The 22,613-nt window shown below is 38.5% G+C and overlaps 1 protein-coding gene across 1 annotated transcript in view; it reads right to left on the bottom strand.

Moving 5' to 3' along the window:
* The window catches only part of TUBGCP3 (tubulin gamma complex component 3), an 85,495-nt gene that overhangs the window by 20,926 nt on the left and 41,956 nt on the right, over window positions 1-22,613 (bottom strand). Inside the window, exons 12-16 of the mRNA XM_081084513.1 lie at window positions 15,733-15,843; window positions 15,048-15,156; window positions 7,412-7,601; window positions 5,001-5,136; window positions 3,858-3,926 (exon numbers count right to left, since the gene is read on the bottom strand). Coding sequence (XP_080940639.1) covers window positions 3,858-3,926; window positions 5,001-5,136; window positions 7,412-7,601; window positions 15,048-15,156; window positions 15,733-15,843 — 615 coding nt within the window. The remainder of the gene's footprint in view (window positions 1-3,857; window positions 3,927-5,000; window positions 5,137-7,411; window positions 7,602-15,047; window positions 15,157-15,732; window positions 15,844-22,613) is intronic.

Genomic DNA, 22,613 nt, shown 5'->3' with positions numbered 1-22,613 from the left:
GAATCTCATGGAAGGAGGACCAAGAAGAATCTTCTCGTCTGAAAAGAGGCCTCCAGGTTATTTGAACACATGTACTTATTGCTTTTGAAGACAGTAGTTTCACAACCAGGGAGAATAAGCTCTGTGGGTAGGGATAGGGCCAGGCCTGCTTTCTATGCCGACCTCCCTCCTATAGTGGCCAGATTTAGCAAATAAAAACACAGAACACCCTGTTAAATTTGAATGTCAGATAAACCATAAGTAATTTTCTAGTGTAAGTATGTCCCATGCATAAAGGTAACAGGGTTTTCTGCAGATTTCAGTCCAACACTTTTCTGACACACATGTGTGTGCAGCACCGACATGGGCACATTTTCAACCCTTTCTAATGCCTCCAGCACATTGAACATGACCTGATTTACAGAGAACCCATTTACATGTGTTACTGAAAGTAACTGGTCTGAGCAGGCCTGGCGCTCAGCAGCAGGTCAAGGCTGAGCATTCAGGAGTGCGCGCTCTTCTCCTAAAGTCTGCGTCTCACTCTTGTGCCCAGCTTTGTAACTTCACGTCCTTGGGCCTTGACTCACATTACTGCCCTATGACCTAGCCCAGTGATGGCGAACCTATGACACACGTGTCAGAGGTGACACGCGAACTCATATTTTTGGTTGATTTTTCTTTGTTAAATGGCATTTAAATATATAAAATAAACATCAAAAACATAAATCTTTGTTTTACTATGGCTGCAAATACCAAAAAATTTCTATATGTGACACGGCACCAGAGTTAAGTTAGGGTTTTTCAAAATGCTGACACGCCGAGCTCAAAAGGTTCACCATCACTGACCTAGCCCATCATTCTCTTCTGCCCAAACCCCACCTGTGCCTCAAGGACAAAGGCCACACCTTTCCCTGGTCTCACCATTTCCCCTCTTTACTGCTTGACCCTTACAATTTTAGCACTTAATTATAGAATGTTTTACCTTGTCTTATTTGGTATGTTCTTGGCACTTTTTACCTTTTACAAGGACTATCTGTTTATTCTTCTGTATGCTTTTCTGTGCCAGTATTTGGTAGATGCTCAATACTAATGATGACATGTCTAAATAGGAGTGATTAGGAGCTGCTTTGAGAGACTCCAACACCAACTATGTATGTTTTAGAAATTACCCATTTTAATGTGCTGCTTACACTATTAATATTCTTGCAATTACTTAAATGAAGGGTGACCAAATTAAATAATTTTACAGATAAATTAAAGGATTCCTTGCTATACAAATAATATCTTACAGGGCTCCCTTAAGTACCAAACTTCCCGAGCACATTTAACATGACCTGATTTACAGAAATTCTGTTTAATAACAATTCATGTTCCACTGCATTTACACAGGGGAAAACATCTTTCACATTTTAGTTTTGCTAGGTATATATTTTTTCAGTTCATCGCCTATTTGTAAAATAAAGTTTAGATAAAAGTAAACAAATATGCTTCTGATACCTTATCTAATACCCTGGAGACCAATGACAGAAATAACTGGATTTTATCCTGCCCATTATCAAAAAGAGAAGATTAAAGATAATCTTTCCACATCCCTTTTCAGAGTTAATAAGAAGCTAAAATTATATGTTATATAAGATGTAATTATATAGCTAATATAAGATATGTACCTATTATAACTAACTGTACAAAAAATGACAATCTCAATTAATGAGAATAGAAAGGGAATGGATAATATTGTAATTTAATTTAACAGGGAAAAAGCAGAAAACCATTCTCTCTCAAAATTTGACTCTAAGAATATACTTTTAAATGCAATCGTCCTCTCTTACCTTTCCTGTAATTTCTGCATACCACTGCATAAAATTTAATCTGATAGTTAAAAATTATTTCAATTTCTAATATTAGCCTGAATACCTGCAGTTGTACAATAATATGACTACAGGTAAAGCATTTGGCTGAAAATATACTAACCCAGGACATAAACTAACCCTAAGACTGGAACAGCAAAGACCAGACATTCCAGGGATCATTTCCCATAAGATATCTCTGGAAGGCCTTGCTAATCAAATTATGAGATCCTTTTCTCCTTCCCAATTCAACCCACTGGAGTTGGTACCTATTGGCCATAGATAGGAATATATCCTTAATTTGTTTTTTTAAATAAATATTATATAAACTTCCTTCGACTCTACTAGAGTTTTCAAAACTCTAAAAAATTTTTAAATATTGCACGCTTAATAGTGTATACACACAGTTTGAAATGCATGAACTTTGATACTCACTAGTAAGAGCTACAATATTATGAAATAACCATTTCAGTTTTATAGATCATTTTCACTTTATCACTCAAGGCACTTACATTTTGTGAAGTAATTGATACAACTGTTTTTATTATGGTATCTTTTATACTATGAAAAATATGCAATGTATACAATATTAACAAATTAGATAATATGAAAATTTCTAATTTAAATAATTTGTTAAAATATACTGTTTCAGATATTAAAATTATTTAAAACTGTTTAGAATATAAGTCAAACATGAAAACATTTATTTCTATCCTTGGCCTGTTCCATGCCTCTAAAAAAATAAGTGTGTTTAAAATATGGAGTTTGAGATTTATGATCAGTTGCAGAAACCTGTTTAACTACTGATTTATAGTTTTGGTCAAGGTATTTATCTTTTAAATATTTTACTAACTTAGCTTATTGTTTACTCTGCTAAGACAAGTTTGAATTCTTAAAATATGAAGATTGACCTTCAAAATGACCAAATTAGCATTTGCTAGGTAAAGATATCACTTTTAAACATGTATGTGTTGATAAACTAGAAAAATTGTTTTATGAGGTTGATAATAAAAAAAATTTAAAAACTAACTTGAATATGACCAAAAATTAAATTTGCGAGCAGTTATGCATTTAAAATCTGATAGATTTGATCTGGTAAAGTTTAAACATTAGTAACTTATTTGTAAAAAGAACTGCACCAGTAGCTACCTTTCACAGTAGACATGATAGAGCCATTTGCCAGTGGCAAATCTGTTAACTTGGAAGTGAAAAGAGGGAGGGTATGGCTTTGATGAAAGTATTTTAGCAGCATGTGTGGCTTATACCTTGAGAGACAGAACAGCCATGGAGTCAAAACTCTGCAAGAACCACTAAGGAGAAATTTTAGACCCAAAATATATTACTTCTAAACAGAATACTTTTCCTAATAATTAAAAAAATGAATGTCCTTTCTCAATATTTCAGACATAAAAATGGCTGAAATAAGTTTAAAGAGGTATCTCAGCCAAGGAGATTCCATGCCAGTCTGAATAAAGAAAGAATGAGCACTTAAGAAGGGGCATTTAAATTGCAGGCCCAAGAAAGGCAACTCTGCTGGTCAATCTTTCATGATCTGGTAACTGTTAAAAGAAACAGTACTTTCCTTTAAGCATGGTAAAAGCACTATGAACAATAGTGCTGCTATTTCCTCATCAGTTGAAATGAATACTAAACATCAAACTTTATCTAAATAAAAATACAACTTCCCTAAAATACGTTTAATAGTTCAAGTTATCCTAAATTAGTTACTACAGTCTAAGAATAATGGAACAAAATGAATATCCATTTATTAAATACTTGGTGAAACCTGTGATGGAACAACTGATATTTTTAAGAATTCTTAAAATAATACACCATTTCAGCACTCATTAATGGTTATTTAAAACACACACACAATTTGGGCTTAAATATTCATTCACTTGAGTATATCGTAGATGTCAAGTGATTAGTTTAATTAGAAGTTCTAATAGAAGAAAGCCAATTCTAAAACAGCAAAATGCTTAGCAAGCTAAATAGCTGTGACTATTACAAAAATACCCAGAATGATCTTACAGTTGCAATCGGTCCATCAACATGGTAGTCCAGGCTGAAGACATCCCACCCAGTGTCACCTGGAGACACCTAAGAGCAAAAACAAACAACTGCAGGACTTGCCACCAGTGTTAAGCTTAATGCCAAAAAACTTGTCAAATCCTCAAAGTAAAGGTAATAAAATAAAACCCAATTTTTAAAAACTGCTCAACAGTTTTGAGTGTTAGCTGCATGACAGCAGAGAACTGCATTTCTTTGTACCTCCTGGATTCTTAGCATTTAGACAATGATAGGTGCACAGTAGGTGCTCTACAAATATTTTTGGAATGGAATATTTTTAAATGAATATATAAAATGTATTTAAAATTCATCACCATTTCTTTATGACAAAACCTACTGCCTTATATGTTCCAAATCCTTAAAAATCAATATATTTTTAAAAACCCAACAGGTCCTGCTAATGGTCCTTTATCATAGCTAAACAAACAGTATCTGATGTTTATGATACTCATTTCCTTAAGAAATGTTATCTTCTATCAAACTAAAACTAAAACATCTTTTTTTAAGTATATTTTTATTGATTTCAGAGAGAAAGGGAGAGGGAGAGAGAGACAGAAACATTAATGATGAGAATCATTGATCGGCTGCCTCCTGCATATCCCCCACTAGTATTGAGCCTGCAAACTGGGCATGTGCCCTGACGGGGAATCAAACTGTGACCTCCTGGTTCATAGGTTGATGCTCAGCCACTGAGCCATGCCGGCTGGGCTAAAAACATCTATTTTTGATAAATATTATTATTATAATTCTACCTCATCACTGTGCCTCCTATCAACGTTACCATTAACCATACCTCAATTTACTGGGCATCCATGACGGCTGCCAAGCACTGTGATAAGTGTTGCATGTTCTCTGCCCAAGAGCCCTTTTTAAGGTGAGAACTGAAACCTAGTGTGGTGTAGACAGGCAGTGACTTGTCTAAGATAACGCCATAACAGACGACATACTGGGGATTCAAACTCAGGTTGCCCAGTCTTTCAGTAATGGCTCTTCCCCATTAGACTAGCCGCGCCTTAAACAACATGGAAAACATCAGGGGAAAGTTGCTGGTAGGGGAGAGCTCATTGCTTTGTGCAGACTGTACAGACCCTGAAGCTACAGTACCTCCAGCAGCCTCACATCCAGTCTTTTGAGGATCTCAGGACTGTCAAACTGGGCGTTGGTGGCTCTGACAGCAGTTTCGAGAATTCCAGTCAAATTGTGTTGATATAAAGTCGTAGCTGGACGGACAAGTTCTGGTCTTAACAGATTTTTTAAAAAGAAAATGTTACTTGAATTCTTAATGAGCTATGTAGAAACTTAAAATTATAAAAAGAGTTCAAGTTATAAAAACAAAGACAAATGGAACCAATATGACATGGTAACAAAACTTTCCCAGAATTAACTGTAAATAGGATTTCACCAAGTATTTGGGGAAATAAATTTCCTTAAAATTTCAAAAAAAAATTAATTTTTATTCAGCTTAAATGAAAAATATTTAAAAGTGCCATCCATGTTAACAAATAAAGTTTTCCAACTAGAGGCTGGCCAATAGTAGCATGAACTAGTGTAAAATTTCCTACATGGGTCCACTGGGAGGGAGGGTCTTCATTAAATCAAAACAATCAGATAGAGGTAGGTGTCATGATTCTAAAGGCTAAAAACTACTTAATCATCAGTAAACATTCGTGAAAGGGTATTAATATCTCAGTTTCCAAATATGAAACTGACCGAGAGCTGATCAAGTTAAGAATGCAGCCTGTCATCCCCACGTGTGCATTTAACCCTATCCACTGCAGGCCTTCACGGCACTAAAAGACCAGGCAGGACAGGTGAAAAGGGGCCTTAGCTTCACTCAAATAAATATGAGGCAAGCGAGACATTGATGGTATTCCCCTAGACTTAAAACATGCCGTTTAGAAGAAATAAATTTTTCATTTAATACCAAAAATGAGATGCTCTAAATCAAGGGTGGGGAACCTTTTTTCTGCCAAGGGCCATTTGGATATTCATAACATCATTTGTGGGTCACACAAAATTACCAACTTAAAAGTTAGCCTGCTATATTTGGTGAAACATTTAATTAACTCTCCCCTAATGCCTTGGCAGGGCCAGACCAAATGATTTTGCAGGCCTTATACAGCCCTTGGGCCAGACGTTCCCCACCCCTGTTCTAAATATTAAAACCTACCATAGTTTTAATATGTTAATCAGCTAAATGATCTGATCTGTATTATTGCCATCCTCTAAATGTTGCTTTAACTTTAAACTGTAAGAAACACCTTGCTAATCTCTACCTCTATTTCAACGTGCACAGCTACACCAATGGGTCTGCTCATCCCACATCCTCACATGTACTCCCATTTTACCCTTCTGGCATTTAAAGAACATTTCCCCTTAAAACACTCACCACCACTCACCCTTCCAACAGGCAGTGGCCTCGTGACCAGTATTTAACTAACAAGCAACCCCTTCTCTACTTACAGTGCAGACATGCTATTTGAGTAAGTATAATCACAAAGAGTTCATGTTTAGCAGATAATCAACTCTTTCATGAGCTAATCAATCAAACATTACCCATGAGCATGCAGGTCAGTTATTGTCATACATGCCCCCAAAATCTAGATTATTTTTCATAACTAGACTGATTTCTAGTTAGAGGTGGGGCTACAGGAGCTTATGTGACTGAAATAGGGGTTCTCACATAGCAGCATCACCTTCAGCTGGGCCCTTGTTAGAAATGCACATTTTTGGGCTCTCCCCCAGATCTACAGAACCAGACTCTATAAGTGGGTCCAGCGATCCATTTCAACAAGCCCCTTAAGGGACTCTGAAACAACTGCTTGATTAGCACAGATATGATTGAGAAGTAGTATACTTTTTTAAGTGTCCTAAAGGGAACACCGAAAAAATAATAGTAATTTCCATTCTAACATGCCTGGGAAAATCACTAGTCCCATGCTGTGGCCCACACGCGCATGCTCACTCTCACCAGTGCTGCCTGGGAGCCCCGGCTTGCATCCGGAGGGTCTAATTGTCTACTCTAGAGCCAGGAGCATGACGGGCTCTGGTACAGAGCTGTCTGCATCTCGATGGACAGAGGGGAAGGGCACATTTAATTAATGGAACAAAACAAAAAGAGTAGTAATCGCTGTTTTTCTGAGTTACTTTTAGAACAAGAAGCAATTTAAACTAAAAAGTTCAATCTTAAAATACATTTTCTTTTTACGACTACTTTCAAAGTTAGGCTAAGCAAATTGTGACTATGCTGTGTGCTCCTCCTACACTAGACTGCCAGGGCTACAGTGTTCGTGAAGTGCACAGGCTTCTCCTGAGACAAAGCACAGAACAAGCAAAAATAAAGACACTTTCACACGACAATGTGACAATTTTCTTTTCCTGATTTTATCTTACCATATGTTGTATAGAAATGCAACAGATTTCCCTCTAATGTCATTTATTCGTTAAACAAAAATTGTAAGACTCTTATGTTGAAATCTACTGTATATTTATGAAAATCAAAATGGTTTTCATACTTGAGCAAATCCATTAAGTGCCTTATGAAGTCTCCTTGCCCGAGAAGCAAGTACCGCCTCATGGCCTGCATGTGGTCCAGCAAGCTATACTTTTTATTGAGAACATCCAATAGGTATTTGCTGGTCTCAAAATAAGCCGCATCGATTTTCCCCTGAAATGCATTTTCCAAATCTGTGAATAAGTCTGCAGCTGTAAAGAACAAAAGGAAAAGTACACATACATACGTAATTTGTATTTTAACAAAGGAAAAACTGAAGGCACACACACGTACAAGTCATTGCCAATGCCTGCAAAAGGCACTGGTGGCAGCCCAAACAGGTCATGGGCTGGGAGGCAAACTAGAGTCCCGAGCCCAAGAAACTGAAAATACTAATGTATGGCTGGATTCATAGCAGACATTTGCATTGTGACCTACAGGAGAACACCTAACAGCACCGTTCATCACAGATTTTTTAAAAAGTTCAAATTACCTTTTACAATGGAACTAACTCAAAAATCTCACTTTGTTGAAAAGTGCAAAGAGAACATGGCGGGTCAAAGTTGAACACCTACAAATGCCTATAAGACATTTCAAAACTAGTCTGAAGAATAAACAAAATGGCACATGTAATGAGCTTTGTGGATTGTGCAACTCAGTGTAAAGGTTAGGTGCTGTTGTCATAAAGCCATTAGCAGAGTATCAGAGAGTAAACTAAGGAAAGACCTGAAGATTTTCCAGGGGACATGTAATAAGAGCAGATTGTCACCAACAAAAAAGTCAAACTGTAAGCAATAATGTAAAAAACAACAACAACCAACAAAAACCCATTTCCACAGTTTTAAATTGAAAAGAAATCACAGGTAAAGATTAACAATGCTTTTTAATGCTAATTTATATCACAAAACCATTTATATCTATATACTTACTTTTATATAAAAACTATAATTAACACTTGAGCTAGCAAATAATCCCAATGTCGAGAAACAATCTAAGCTTCAAAAAAGGTAGAACAGCCCTGACCAGTTTGGCTCAGTGGCTAGAGCGTCGGCCTGTGGACTGAAGAGCCCCAGATTCGATTTCGGTCAAGGGCATGTACCTTGGTTGCGGGCACATCCCCAGTAGGGGGTGCGCAGGAGGCAGCTGATTGATGTTTCTCTCTCATGGATGTTTCCAACTCTCTATCCCTCTCCCTTCCTCTCTGTAAAAAAATCAATAAAATACATTAAAAAAATAAAAAGGTAGAACACTACTTTTCAAAGTTAAACAAGAAGAGGCAAGGTCTGCAGTGTTCAGGTTAAGTCTCCCTCACTATCTGTTATCAATTTGAAAATACCAGAAGACTTTAGAATTGTTTTTATTTGTTCTTCAAAATAATAGACCCATTAAGAAGAACCTATTTTAGGAAGCATGGAACAGAATGCAAAACCTCAGAGGAAAGGCAGGGGAGGGTGGGTGGGTGGGTGGGAGGCAAACAACCAACAACCTTGTATGCATATATGCATGAACCATGGACACACATAATAGGGTGGTGAAAGCCTGGGGTGGGGGTGCTGAAGGAAGTTAATGGGGGGGGGGGAGGGGGACATACGTAATACTTTCAAAAACAATTACTGAAAAAAAAAGAGAAAGAGAGAGAACAAAAGAAAAATACAAATATACAATAGACTATTACACATCCATTAAAAAGAGTAGGATAGATTTTTTTGTGCAATGTGGAACAAACTACAAGCTATACAATTCAATGAGAAAATTCAAAGTACAAAGTCCATGTGTGCATATATGTAAATATGTATAAGTATGTGCTAGAAAGAGGGAACTATAAACATAAAAATTGTATAGGCAAATATTTCTAAATGGATGCATAATAAATTGGAAAGAGAGAGAGAAAAAAAAGGACCTATTTTAGCACTGCCACTATTCCAATTACACATTAATATGGGAAAAGCAGGGTGCCCACACTGAGGAAAACAGAACCTATTTTCTGTAGAAGGGGAAGTACGATGATGCAATAACATGAGGACACTACTCAGTGAGCTGTGTACCTAGTTTAAGGAGAAAGTGAATATTTCTGTTGATTTATGTCAGTGATGGCGAAGCTATGACCCGTGTCAGAGGAGACACACGAACTCATTGTTTTGGTTGATCTTCCTTTGTTAAATGGCATTTAAATATATAAAATAAATATCAAAAATATAAGTCTTTGTTTTACTATGGTTGCAAATATCAAAAAATTTCTATATGTGACATGGCATCAGAGGTAAGTTAGGGTTTTTCAAAATGCTGACACGCCGAGCTCAAAAGGTTCGCCATCACTGATCTATGTAGTTTTAAAAATCCAGATGAGAACTAAAAGATGGAACGGACATCATTCAGAACCACAGGAAGGCTGGCTGAGTGGAAATCCTACAACTAGAAGGAAAGAGAAAAGCATACCGAGACTCAGAGGAGGCGTAGTACAGAAGTAAAATACTAAGGTGTGGAGGTTGCATGCAGAATGGGCTGGCGGCTGAGGGTGTGGTTATCGTTTTCAATCGGGAGGGAGTCTCAGGCTCTGAGCTCCAGTTCCGGGCGAGTCTCTAGGGACCCAGACTCATACGGGAGAGGGAGGACTGTCTGGCATCGGTCGGAACCCGAGGGCAGCTTTCTCTCTAAGGGGCTTGCAGCAATTACCGGGACACTGAGAAGCAGAGCCTCTGAGGGCAAGTCTGAGAGCAGCCATAATTGCTAGCCCCACCCTGTTGATCCCATGGGACCCACCCCGCCCAAGCCCTGCAAGGAGACTTTTGCTGGATAGCCTCAGGCAAAAGCTGGATTAACACCTCCCTAGAGATCCAGGAGCCAGGAAGCGCAGAGGTCAGAGTGGGACCATCCAGTTTGTAGGTCTGTGGAACCATAAAAGACATACTCAGGGGGCAGACTCAGTGAGCACCAAAGCCCCACTGAAGCAAGTCTTGCCCCAGAGGAGTGTCTCCAGCACAGAAGTTATCCCACTGCAGACACAGCTGATTCTCACAGCCAATTGGCCTGGAGTTCAATTCCTCCCAGTGATAACTACAACAATCAAGGCTTAACTACAACCAGACTGTGCACAAAGCCCACAAGGGGGTGCACCAAGAGTGTCTACCTCAGGTAATTGGGACACTTAGTACAGAAAGGCACTCTTTCGACACAGAGAAGGATAAAAAAATGCTGAGACAAAGAAACAGGACACAAATGAAAGAAATGGAGGAAAGCAAAATGCTGGATATAGAGTTCAAAACCACACTTTTAAGGTCTTTAAAGAACTGTTTAGAAGCCGCCGATAAATTGAGTAAGGCCCTCGAAAAGACTGGTGAGACCGCCGATAAATGTAGTGAGATCCTCGAAAAGACTGGTAAGACCGCCGATAAATGTTGTGAGATCCTCAAGAAATCTAGTGAGACCCTCGATGTTGTGATAAAGGACCAACTAGAAATTAAGCATACACTGACTGAAATAAAGAATATTATACAGACTCCCAATAGCAGACCAGAGGATCGCAAGAATCAAGTCAAAGATTTGAAATTTTGAAGAAGCAAAAAACACCCAACCAGAAAAGCAAAATGAAAAAAGAATCCAAAAATACGAAGATAGTGTAAGGAGCTTCTGGGACAGCTTCAAGCATACCAACATCCGAATTATAGGGGTGCCAGAAGAAGAGAGAGAGCAAAATATTGAAAACCTATTTGAAGAAATAATGACAGAAAACTTCCCCTGCCTGGTCAAAGAAATAGACTTACAAGTCCAGGAAGCGCAGAGAACCCCAAACAAAAGGAATCCAAAGAGGACCACACCAAGACACATCATCATTAAAATGCCAAGAGCAAAAGACAAAGAGAGAATCTTAAAAGCAGCAAGAGAAAGAAAATCAGTTTCCTACAAGGGAGTACCCATACGACTGTTAGCTGATTTCTCAACAGAAACTTTGCAGGCCAGAGGGAGTGGCAAGAAATATTCAAAGTGATGAATGCCAAGAACCTACAACCAAGATTACTTTATCCAGCAAAGCTATTATTCAGAAGTGAAGGTCAGATAAAGAGCTTCACAGATAAGAAAAAGCTAAAGGAGTTCATCACCACCAAACCAGTATTATATGAAATGCTGAAAGGTATTCTTTAAGAGGAAGAAGAAAAAGGAACTCTTACCATTTGCTACAGCATGGATGGAACTGGAGAGCAGATAAATACCACATGATCTCACTTATTTGTGGAATATAATGAACAACATAAACTGATGAACAAGGACTGATCCAGAGACAGAGAGGCATTGATTGGACTTTTGGGCCTTGGAGGGAAGGTAGGGGAGGGTGGGGGGTAAGGGGGAAAGATCAACCAAAGGACTTATATGCAAGCATATAGGCCTAACCAATGGACACAGACAACAGGGGGGGTGAGGGCATGAGCGGGGGTAACGTGGGGATAAGGACACATATGTAATATCTTAATCAATAAAAAATATTTTTTTTAAAAAAACAAACAAACAAAAAAAATCCAGATGTTTTCTCCCAGAAATGTTTTTACTATACCATTGTTTGAATCACTAAAGATTTTCATTACAAAGAAAAAGTTTAAAACTTTTAGTCCAAAGTGGCCTAGCAGAAGACATACCATCCAGAGCTTCCCTGTACATTCTTATTCCTTAACTAGAGGCCCAATGCATGAAATTCATGCACTCAGGGGGCGGGGGGCCCTCAGCCTGGCCTGTGCCCTCTCACAGTTCGGGAGCCCTCAGGGAATGTCCGACTGCCTTGGAGGCAGGAGAGGTTCCCACCACCGCTGCTGCGCTAGCCAGCCGTGAACCCGACTTCTGGCTGAGTGGCGCGCTCCTGCATTGAGAGGGATCAGGCTGAAACCCAAGGGGTCTCTGATTGCGAGAGGGGGCAGGCCAGGCCGAGGGACCCCACCAGTGCACGATCTGGGCCGGGGAGGAACGTGGGAGGTTGGCCAGCTGGGGAGGGACCGCAGGAGGGCTCCAAGGTGTGTCCAACCCATCTCACTCAGCCCTGATTGGCTGGACCCCAATAGTAAGCTAATTTACTGGTTGGAGTGTCTGCCCCCTGGTGGTTAGTGCACATCATAGTGAGTGGTTGAGTGGCCTTAGCATATCATTAGCATATTACGCTTTGGTTGGTTGAATGGACGACCGGACACTTAGCATATTAGGCTTTTATTATATAGGATGATTCAGGCATATCTTATGCTTCCATTTGTAAAAGTTTACATTTTCAATACATTCTGAAAGTCTGCCCTAGTGAGTTCTCTAAGATACTGAAAATCACACTGGACTAACAAGTACATGAATTGATGTTCAATATGACTCATCATCAAGAAAAGGCAAATTAAACCACAATGAGATACCACTTCACACCTGTTAGAATGGCTGTTATCAAAAAGACACGAAGTAACAAATGTTGGTGAAGATGTGGAGAAAAAGGAATCCTTGTACAGTATTGGTGGAAATGTAAGTTAATTCAGTCACTATGGAAAACCGTATGGAGGTTCCTCAAAAAAAAAAAAAAAAAAAGAACTACCATATGATATATTAATTCCATGTCTGGATATTTATACAAAGGCATTGAAATCAGAATCTCAAAGAGATACCTACACTCCCATGTTCACTGCAACTTTATTTACAATAGTCAAGGTATTTACAATTACAACTTAAATATCTAGTGACAGATGAATGGGTAGAGAAAATGTAATCTATAGATATAATGGAATATTATTTAGCCTTAAAAAAGGCAATTGCCATTTGTGACATGGTTGGACCTGAAGGACATTATGCTAAGTGAATAAGCCAAACACAGAAAGACAAATACTGAACAATATCACTTATATGTAAAATCTGAAATAGTTAAACTCAGAGAAGCAAACAGTAGCACATTGGTTATAAGATCTGGTGACCTATATAGCAAGTCTATACAGTGATCTATATGGCGTCTACAATTAAGAATATTCTTCTCTACTGTATTATATACTTAAAACACTTTATCTGTACATCTCAATTCATTTATCACTTTCTTTCTTTTATTTATTACTTCACTGCACACTTTTTTAAATTTCTTAACTTTTTAATGGCCTCCTGCCCCCTCCCCAAAAGAGTACCCCACTTCTGCTGCCTTTAGTGCCTTAGAACTTTGGTGTCATTGACCTCAGACACCATTTTGCCATCCACAATCCTGCAGGTGACGATCTTTTGGATGGATTGTATAGAGTTGCTGTTGTCTAGGATGTCACCCAGATGCAGGCATTGTCCACAGAACTTGCAAAGATCTGAGCCCTCAGGTCCTCCACGGTCTTGAAATAATGCTCCAGTCTCTGACCTGGGTCCCTCGTTCTCTAGGTGTTCCTGGATTTTGCTCTGCAGTCTCCGACTGTCAGCCTCCAGGCCTCTCACCTTCTCCAGGTAGGAGGCCAGGTGGTCATTCAGGCATTTCATAACCTCCTTCTTGCTCTGGATGCCCCCAATGCCTGCCAGACCCCTAGCTATCCCTGCAGCCAGGCCCTAGGACCCCCAATTGCCCCACACGCTGGTGGAGTGAGACACAGAGATCTGGGAGCCCAAGTCCCTGGCACCTGCATAGATGCTGAACCCTCTGCTGGCTCGCTAGGCCCAGTGGCTGAACAACTGCATGGAGCCCAGGGTCCAGCAGTTGGTGGAGAAGCTGGAGCAGCTGCTGAAGCTCATGTTGTTAAGGGAGGAAGGCAAGAAAACAAGACTCAGGTCCAAACAGCCTCTATTACACATTTAGATTATAAGCTAATGAAAGTCACAACCATGGAGAATTTATATTATTTCCCCTATAGCTACCACAATGTCATATGAAAAGTAAACTTGAATGAACTAAGATGACAATCTAAATAGCAAATATAGACAAGACACAAAATACCATGAAACTGTTGAGGCTGAGGCAGGCAGCAAATGGAAAAAATAGAAAATAGCAGTGAATGAGGAATAACCATAAGTCATTTAATGCAGGCAGAAAGATACTTAGCATTTTCAATACAATAAACACTTGTAAATCCTTGCTGATTTCTGGACAAGCCTCTGAGTTTCAAAGTGTGGCTAGCATTAGCAACATTTTTTCTTTATGTTCTTATTTTGGCATACTGTCACTACATAAAAAAAGCAATACATGCCCGGCCGGAGTGTCAGTTGACTCAATGTCCTGTGCACTGAAAGGATGCCGGTTCAACTGTCAATCATGGCATATTTCTGGGTTGTAGGGCCGATCCCCAATTAAAGGCAACTGATGAGTGTTTCTCAATATTTCTCAAATCGGTGGTTTTTCCCTCCCTCCCTCTCTCTCTCCCCCTCCAATCCCCCCCTCCTCTTTCTCCCTTCCCCTCTCTAACCATGCCCTCTGGTGAGGATTAAAAAATAATGAGAGTAAAACAGTTTACATCTATTCCACCACTTATTGTTTAACCGTATAAAAAGGTAAGCAACATTTAAATAGTAATAAACATTTTATACACATTATACCTGTATTAAGGTATTTTTAGATAATAATTTAGAAAATGTGTTAGTCCTGTTGAACAAAAATACTTCAAACAATATATATTATCGTTATCACCATCATCACCACCGCCATCATCACAGTCCCACCACCATCACCACAACGACCATCATCCTACCATCTTGGGGTGATTCTGCAGACTTGGTCACAGCTATCATCTTTGTAGTGGGTGTCTGGTCATGACAAACCTGGTGCAGGAAATTTATTGATTTTCCTATCAAAAGAACCTAAAAAAGGAAAATATCCTAGAGTCACCTTTATATAAAATTAAAATGGTCAATCATCCAACTATAACAAATATTCATAAGAAACAAATTAACTGATTAAAAATTAAATAACAAGAATATGTGGGATGGTATGAAGTGAATTCTAGGAACTGAAAAGATGTTATTAACAAACACATATTAATATGTTGATGTATCCAATTAATATATACTTCGCCTCAAGAATGCTAATCCTAATCTAATCTAATGAACAAAATAAACTGATGAACAAAATAGATCCAGAGACATATAGAAACATGGAACAGACTGATGAATCTCAGAGGGAAGGCTGGGGTGGGTGGGTGGGGAGAGATTAGCCAAAGAACTTATATGCATATATGCATAATCCATGGACCCAGATAATAGTGTGATGAAGTCCTGGCATCTGTAATACTTTCAACAATAAAGATAAAATTTTTTTAAAAAAGAATGCTAATCCTAAAATGCAACAAAATTTTAACTGAAGATCCATTTTGTCACATGATCCAGGTTGAGATAGCATTAAAATATCAAAATCCCAAAAATCTCTTGTAATCCTACCTTCCTAGATTGATCCATCGTAATAAATGAAGGAATCATCGACTTCCTTAAAGTGTACTTGTCATGCCACAGTCGATCTGTTTTAACTGTAGGATCTGATGCTACAAAAAACTGAAAACAAAGAGGCATTGAAACATTAATAAGCTATATGCATGGCAAAATATTATCTAACAGCAATATTGAAGAATGTTATTCTAGAAAGCAAAGTTCTCTAAATACAGGGAAACTTACCGTTTATATACTAAAATTTGTTTTAAAAAGCATTTTGGATAGATCTCTCCAAATGAAATCACATATTTCCCAGACTTTTCAAACCAAAGTATAAGGAGAACAAGTTAAGCTCTCTTGAAGACTCATGGTTTTCATTATGAGTATCAATTATGGCCTCTACCGTGTATCAGCAAAGATCTAAGTATGAGGACTACTGAATCTGCTTTGGACCTTAGTAAAAACATAGCGACTTCTAGAGCTGTTTGAATATTAAATTCAAGCCTGCTTCATAGCTTTCCGTCTGTTACTTCCATCGACTCAGCTGTGTCTCCTTCTACCAGTGTGCCAGCCCTCTGTGGCTCTCTTGCGAGCCCGGAGTCAGGAACAAGAGGTGCCTAGGCCAACATACTCCGCTCAGACTGCCGGCTACAGGCCGACCATGACACAGGGGAATGGCCAGCACCAGTGTACCTAATGGCACAACAGGAAGTGACTTTCTCCTGTAGCTCTGCCCAAGAACCACCCACACTCAGAAGCTTGTCCCCTGTCTACTACGCTTCTCACATTTGCTTTCCCCACCAACCAGCCTGATAGTTGACATCAGAAAAAACAAGGAATGATAAGAAGAAAACTAAATTGCTATTGTTTCCAGTTCGCTTGCTATTCCAATGAGGCCATTCTCATTTTTTAGTCATATATACTAATAGACTTGTGCTTTTATTTCTATAAACTCAATTTCTAATAGCAGAACTGGTGAGTCAAATGTTTATTTTTTTATGCCAATTTCTCTTCCAAATAGCTGTGTCGATTAACATTCCTACCAGCAGGATACTCGATATTCTGCATCCTTGCTCATTTAGATTTTGTCAGTCAGTTAAGCAAAATCATGGTTGCTTATACTGCAATTTTACTGACAACAAAGGGAGTTGGGCATGTTTCACAATGCTGATTGCCATTTGCTTTTCTTCTCTTGTGAACTCTTTTTAGGTCCTTGACCTATTGCAGTGATGATGAACCTTTTGAGTTCAGCATTGTCAGCATTTTAAAAAACCCTAACTTAACTCTGGTGCCGTGTCACATATAGAAATTTTTTGATGTTTGCAACCATAGTAAAACAAAGATTTATATTTTTGATATTTATTTTATATATTTAAATGCCATTTAACAAAGAAAAATCAACCAAAAAAATGAGTTTGCGTGTCACCTCTGACACGCGTGTCATAAGTTCGCCATCACTGACTATTGTCTTTTTCTTAGCAACAGACTGTTAATTAGGTATGGTGACTGTTTGTGAATCATTAAGTATTACAAATTTAATTTTTCCAAGTTAATGATTTGCCACTGTTTGTTTTGTTCTACTTTTGTGTTTTGTAGGTAAATGCCTTCCTTTATAGCTTCTGAGTCTCCTATCTTCCTAAAACCTTCCCATTCCCAGATTACAGTATATTCTCCCTTATTTTCTTTTAGTATTCCAATTGTGTTTTTATTATTTAGATCTTTCTCTCCTTCAAACTTTATCTTAGATAAAATAAGATAAAGGGAACTGTGTTTCCTTCTACAGAATTTTCTCTTTAATGGCCAGGTCAGCAACTTTTACTTAATACACACCATCCTTTCCTCTGAGCTAGGGATGTCTCATCAGAAATTACCATTATAACTATATCAATAGATTGAAAGGGGGGAAATTTGACTATATCAAGAGATCAAGAGGAGATATTTGATGTTATTTACCATCCTCCAGTGGTGACTAATTATCATCATGAACATGAATTTACATATATCTGGAGTTTCGATCCATGAGTTATTATCCTGATTGGGATGTGGGAGCATCTTCAAGCAGGTTCCTGAGTTCTTCAGACTTCACCTGAGTTGTCCTCCTTGTTTCTGGTTTAGAAGGTGCTCCTGGCTCATCTTGTTTGTTTCTATATCAGACCTACATCCAGTCAATTTGCCAAAGAGCTCTAGTTCCTTTTAAGGAGAAATGGCATTTGGACCACAACCTCAGTACCTGACAGTTGTTTCAGTTGGAAGCTGGATAGTTTGAGGCTCAGCACTGGCTCTGCTATATATGGCGGCTTGATTCCCCAAGGAGACTGTAAAGTCCATTTAAGTCATAAAATACCTAAAGTGCCTTTTTGGTGAAACTTAATAAATTCCAAATCACAAACAGGTAAACACACAAACCTGACTAGGAAGGTGTGTCCATAGATACTAAATGGATTTAAATAATTTTAAAAATGTTTTTATTATTTTCATAGCAATACAAAATTAATGGTTTCCTTGCAAAATTTAAATAACCAAAATTAACCCAAGAAAAAGGAGAGGGGAGACTCTAAAAAGAGCAATATGTTTAGATGTTATCACCAAGGCATTTAAAACCCAGACTTTTAAACTGAAGTATAATAAAAACAAATTAAGAGCTTACTTTTTAAGTTATCGTTCTTGTTATTTTAAAGTATTCTAAATCACAGAAAAATGTACAGAATGCTAGTTATGAATCCAGTATAACACTAGCAAAATCTGATAAAATATCCAAAATGGAATTATAAGTCAGTTTCATTTACGAATATAGATGAAATTCTGAATAAAATATTACCCTTGCATTACTGGGATAAAATATTTTTGGTCAGGGCACAAGCAAGGAAATATATAATGAATTATAAAACATTATTATGTAGTCATTTAAAATAAAATTTGTTCTTTTTTAAAATATATTTTTATTTATTTCAGAGAGGAAGGGAGAAAAAGAAACACCAATGATGAGAGAGAATCATTGACCGGCTGCCTCCTGTGTGCCCCCTACTGGGGATCAATCCTGGTTTATAGGTCAATGCTCAACCACTGAGCCATGCCAGCCCAACTAAAGTTTGTTCTTAACAATCACAAACCCTTCTGAGAACCATATAACAAGTACATATCTTTTTCCCAGGAAAAATGCATATATCCACAAAAACATATAACCCTATGTACTACTCAGGAGTTTCAGAGATTATATTTGAAGACTTGGTATAAAAGAATAATATTTAATGGCAAGAAATTAATTTCATTATTGACTTCATGTAAAAAAGTTTACAAAATGCTATGCATGGTATGATACATACAGAAATGTATAACTAAAACTAAAAAAAGGAATATATATTAACACAGGTTATCTGTTTATCGTGAGATTACTAATAAATTTTACTTTTCTACTGTTTAAATGCTCAAAAATTTTGTAATTACACAAATACTTTTAAATTAGAAAAAATATTGTTCAAAAAAACTGAGTAATTCAAGCCAGTGAGCAAACATATAATACCAGCAGGAATTGTTTTAGCAACTACATTTTCCCAGGGCAACCAACTAAAAAAGATGTTTCTTCTGTTGACACAAATGTAATACCAAGGGTAAATATTTAAGGAAACAGAATTTTTAATGTCAAAATCTTATATTTGACCCTTGTAAGTTAGGGCTAGATGGTATCAATTTTGTATGGTCTCCGTTATAAGTAGGCATTTGAATAAATGCCAACATTTTTATGACCACAATGAGATCGCTATATTTATTTTCAATTCAAATTTCTTATCATTAGGCACTAATTTAAATTACTAAAGTATTTATTGATCTTTTATCTTTTAATTTTTAATTTATATTCCCTTTCTAATTTTAAACACATAACTAATGATGTTTCTACGGGATAAACAATACTACTATAATGCAACTATCATCACTTTAACATATACTTAATTTATCCCTGATAGAAATAAAAACATGTTATAATCCACCAGGAGTACTAATCTAAAAGGTTACTCAATCACCATGCTATGACTGCTCTGTAGCTTGCCATTCACAGACTAATTGCATATAAAGTGCATTTATCTGTTATTCAGTTAGACAGAAGAGCTAGTTTCTCCAGACAACACACCAATTTATCCTGAGAGTTGGAGTGCAGCAGGATTTTTATCAGTATGAACAATAAGAAAATTTAATTTCAAAGATAAGAACCTCAGACAATTCTGTCTTCTTTAGAAGTTATGAAAGCATCACTTCATCTGAGGGCAAAGTAGCATGCAATTACTTTACTAGCAAACATCTAGTAGCAAACACTGAGAGGAATGGGTACATCTTAGAGTTTAATTAATCCTGTGAAAAATATATAGTTATAGAGAAAAAATCAAGGTCAGAATATAATTGCAATATGCTTTTATTTTATTGATGCATTTTCCACTCAAGGTTCTTTAATTTTCAGCATTATGTCAACCACAGAAAGAACTGAGGGGAAAAATAAAACATAATTGTACCACGATTTCTCATTAACCGTTGGACAAATGCCAAGGCCTCCCTACTAGAAACAGAAGTGAAAAGGGTAATTTTCTTAGCAAGGAACTTAGTTTCTAAGAACCAGATCCATTAATACAGACCACAAAAGACCCAACTTCAACCTGTCAATCCTGCAGGCAATACCAAGAGATCCACACCTAGAGAAGCTAAAAAGGCTCTGAGTCAGAGGAAGCCTGAAAAGGGAATTGACAAGGTAAACTGATAAATTACACTAGTTCAGTGGTGGAGCATAAAAGGACCAAAACAATAAAATATGTATATGGGAAACCTTTAAATTTCAATAATTATCAGCAAAAGTATAAAAGGAACAAAATAATGAAAGCTTAATGGATCCACAGAGACAGATAATCCCAAAAGCAGTCCCTACATTATCTATAGTTCACTGACCTTCTAATTCAAGGATGGAGGTTATTAGAGCATTTAAACATTTGAAGCAAAATAGAAAATTTTCTAATTTTGAAAGCAAGAGATCGTACTTTTAATATTCTCTTCTTTTCCTGCTCCTAGTTGAGGCCCCTATCCTATACAGCTCTGCTAAGTTTATTCAAAAGGCAATAATCTATCTATACAAAACCCTAATATGCAAATCGACCGAACATCAGAACCACCAGCACATCTGAACTGATGGTGCCAGGCCATCCAAGGCAGGTGCAAGTGGGGCCCCCCCAAATGCCCCGCAGGTCACCCTGCAGAAGGAGGTGACCAGCGGCAGCAGCAGGGGACAGGACCAGCAAGCGGGCAGCACCAAGGCCAGTGCGAGCGGGGGCCCAATCACCCTGACCAGTCACCCCACAGATTGGCCCTGATCACCAGCCAGGCCTAGGGACCCTACCAGTGCATGAATTTCTTGCACCAGGCCAATCATCATCAGCATCATCATCATCATCATCCTATCTAATAAAAGAGTAATATGCAAATTGACCATCACTCCAACACACAAGATGGCCGCCCCCATGTGGTCAAAGATGGCTGCCCCGATGTGGACACAAGATGGCCAGCAGGGAAGGGCAATTGTGGGCAATCAGGCCTGCAGGGGAGGGCAGCTGGGAGGGACCAGGCCTGAAAGAGAGGGCAGTTAGGGGTGACCAGGCTGGCAGGGGAGGACAGTTGGGGGGACCCAGGCCTATAGGGGAGGGCATTTGGGGGGAACCAGGTCTGCAGGGGAGGGCAGTTGGGGGGGGACCAGGCCTGCAGGGAAGGGCAGTTAGGGGGGACCGGGCTGGCAGGGGAGTGGTTAGGGGGTGATCAGGCTGGCAGGCAGACGCAGTTAGGGGCAATCAGGCAGGTGAGCGGTTGGAAGCCAGCAGTCCTGGAGTGTGAGAGGGATCCCAGATTAGAGAGGGTGCAGGCTGGGCTGAGGGACACAACCGCCCCCACCCCCTGCATTAATTTCGTGCACCGGGCCTCTAGTAGTAGTAGTAATAATAATAATAATAACTAACACTAAGCTATCTTGTTTTTACCTTGAACATATTGGCATATTTATTTACCTCACTCATATTATCATGGAGAGAATCCAGATAAGCTACTAAAAAGCCTAACAAAAACAAAAAAAACCTGGTTTTCTTCTACAGTGCTACCCTTAAAAAGCCAAATAGAAACCTCTCCCCAAATGCTGAAAGTACTTTCTACACTAATCATTCAGAACATCTGTAAATTATTATAGCCTTCTATTTTTGCCTGCCTTTGCATTTTATACAAAAAAATAAATAAAAGTTGGACACCAGTCCCTGTTCCACTGGGCTAGGGAATAATATATTTTTAACAATTAAAAGTAAAATCCTAACTAGTGGACCGAAAGACCAATTTTAATGATGCCAAACCAGAAAGAGCAATGCTCAGAGGCCACCTGGAAGTTTTTATTTCAGGTAAAAAGAGCAAAAACTCATCCTTGGGTTGCAAATCAGCCAAACCCGGAAGCAGTTAAGGCAGGACACCGAGCATTACTCAGCAGCAGGAAGGGAAGAGAAAGCCTTTCCTGGAAACAGGTAACCTTGGGCATTTGAAAGAGCTTCCCAGGCCAACAGCAACAAAGCTACTTACACCTAAAGTGAACTCTGAATAGCCATCATAGAGAGCCTAACGCAGGAAAGTTACCGAGGAGTGCACAGCTGGGCCACAGAAAAAGAAGGTCCAAGAAGCCCAACAAAAACAGACAAGGGCAGAGATGGTTCCCAGACCCACATGTGACTGGCATTCCACCAGTTCCAAGGCAGGAAACCAAGAGATGGATGTTCACATTCACCCCTGTGATAATTCTGCAGAAAACTAGCTCCATTCAGCCTAACCAGTTTGGCTCAGTAGATAGAGTGTTGGCCTGCAGTCTGAAGGGTCCCAGGTTCGATTCCAGT

Source organism: Myotis nattereri (genome assembly GCF_964212035.1).
Source record: "Myotis nattereri genome assembly, chromosome: 2".
NCBI classification, from domain to species: Eukaryota; Metazoa; Chordata; class Mammalia; order Chiroptera; family Vespertilionidae; genus Myotis; species Myotis nattereri.
This window is presented reverse-complemented; position numbering and strand designations above follow the sequence as displayed.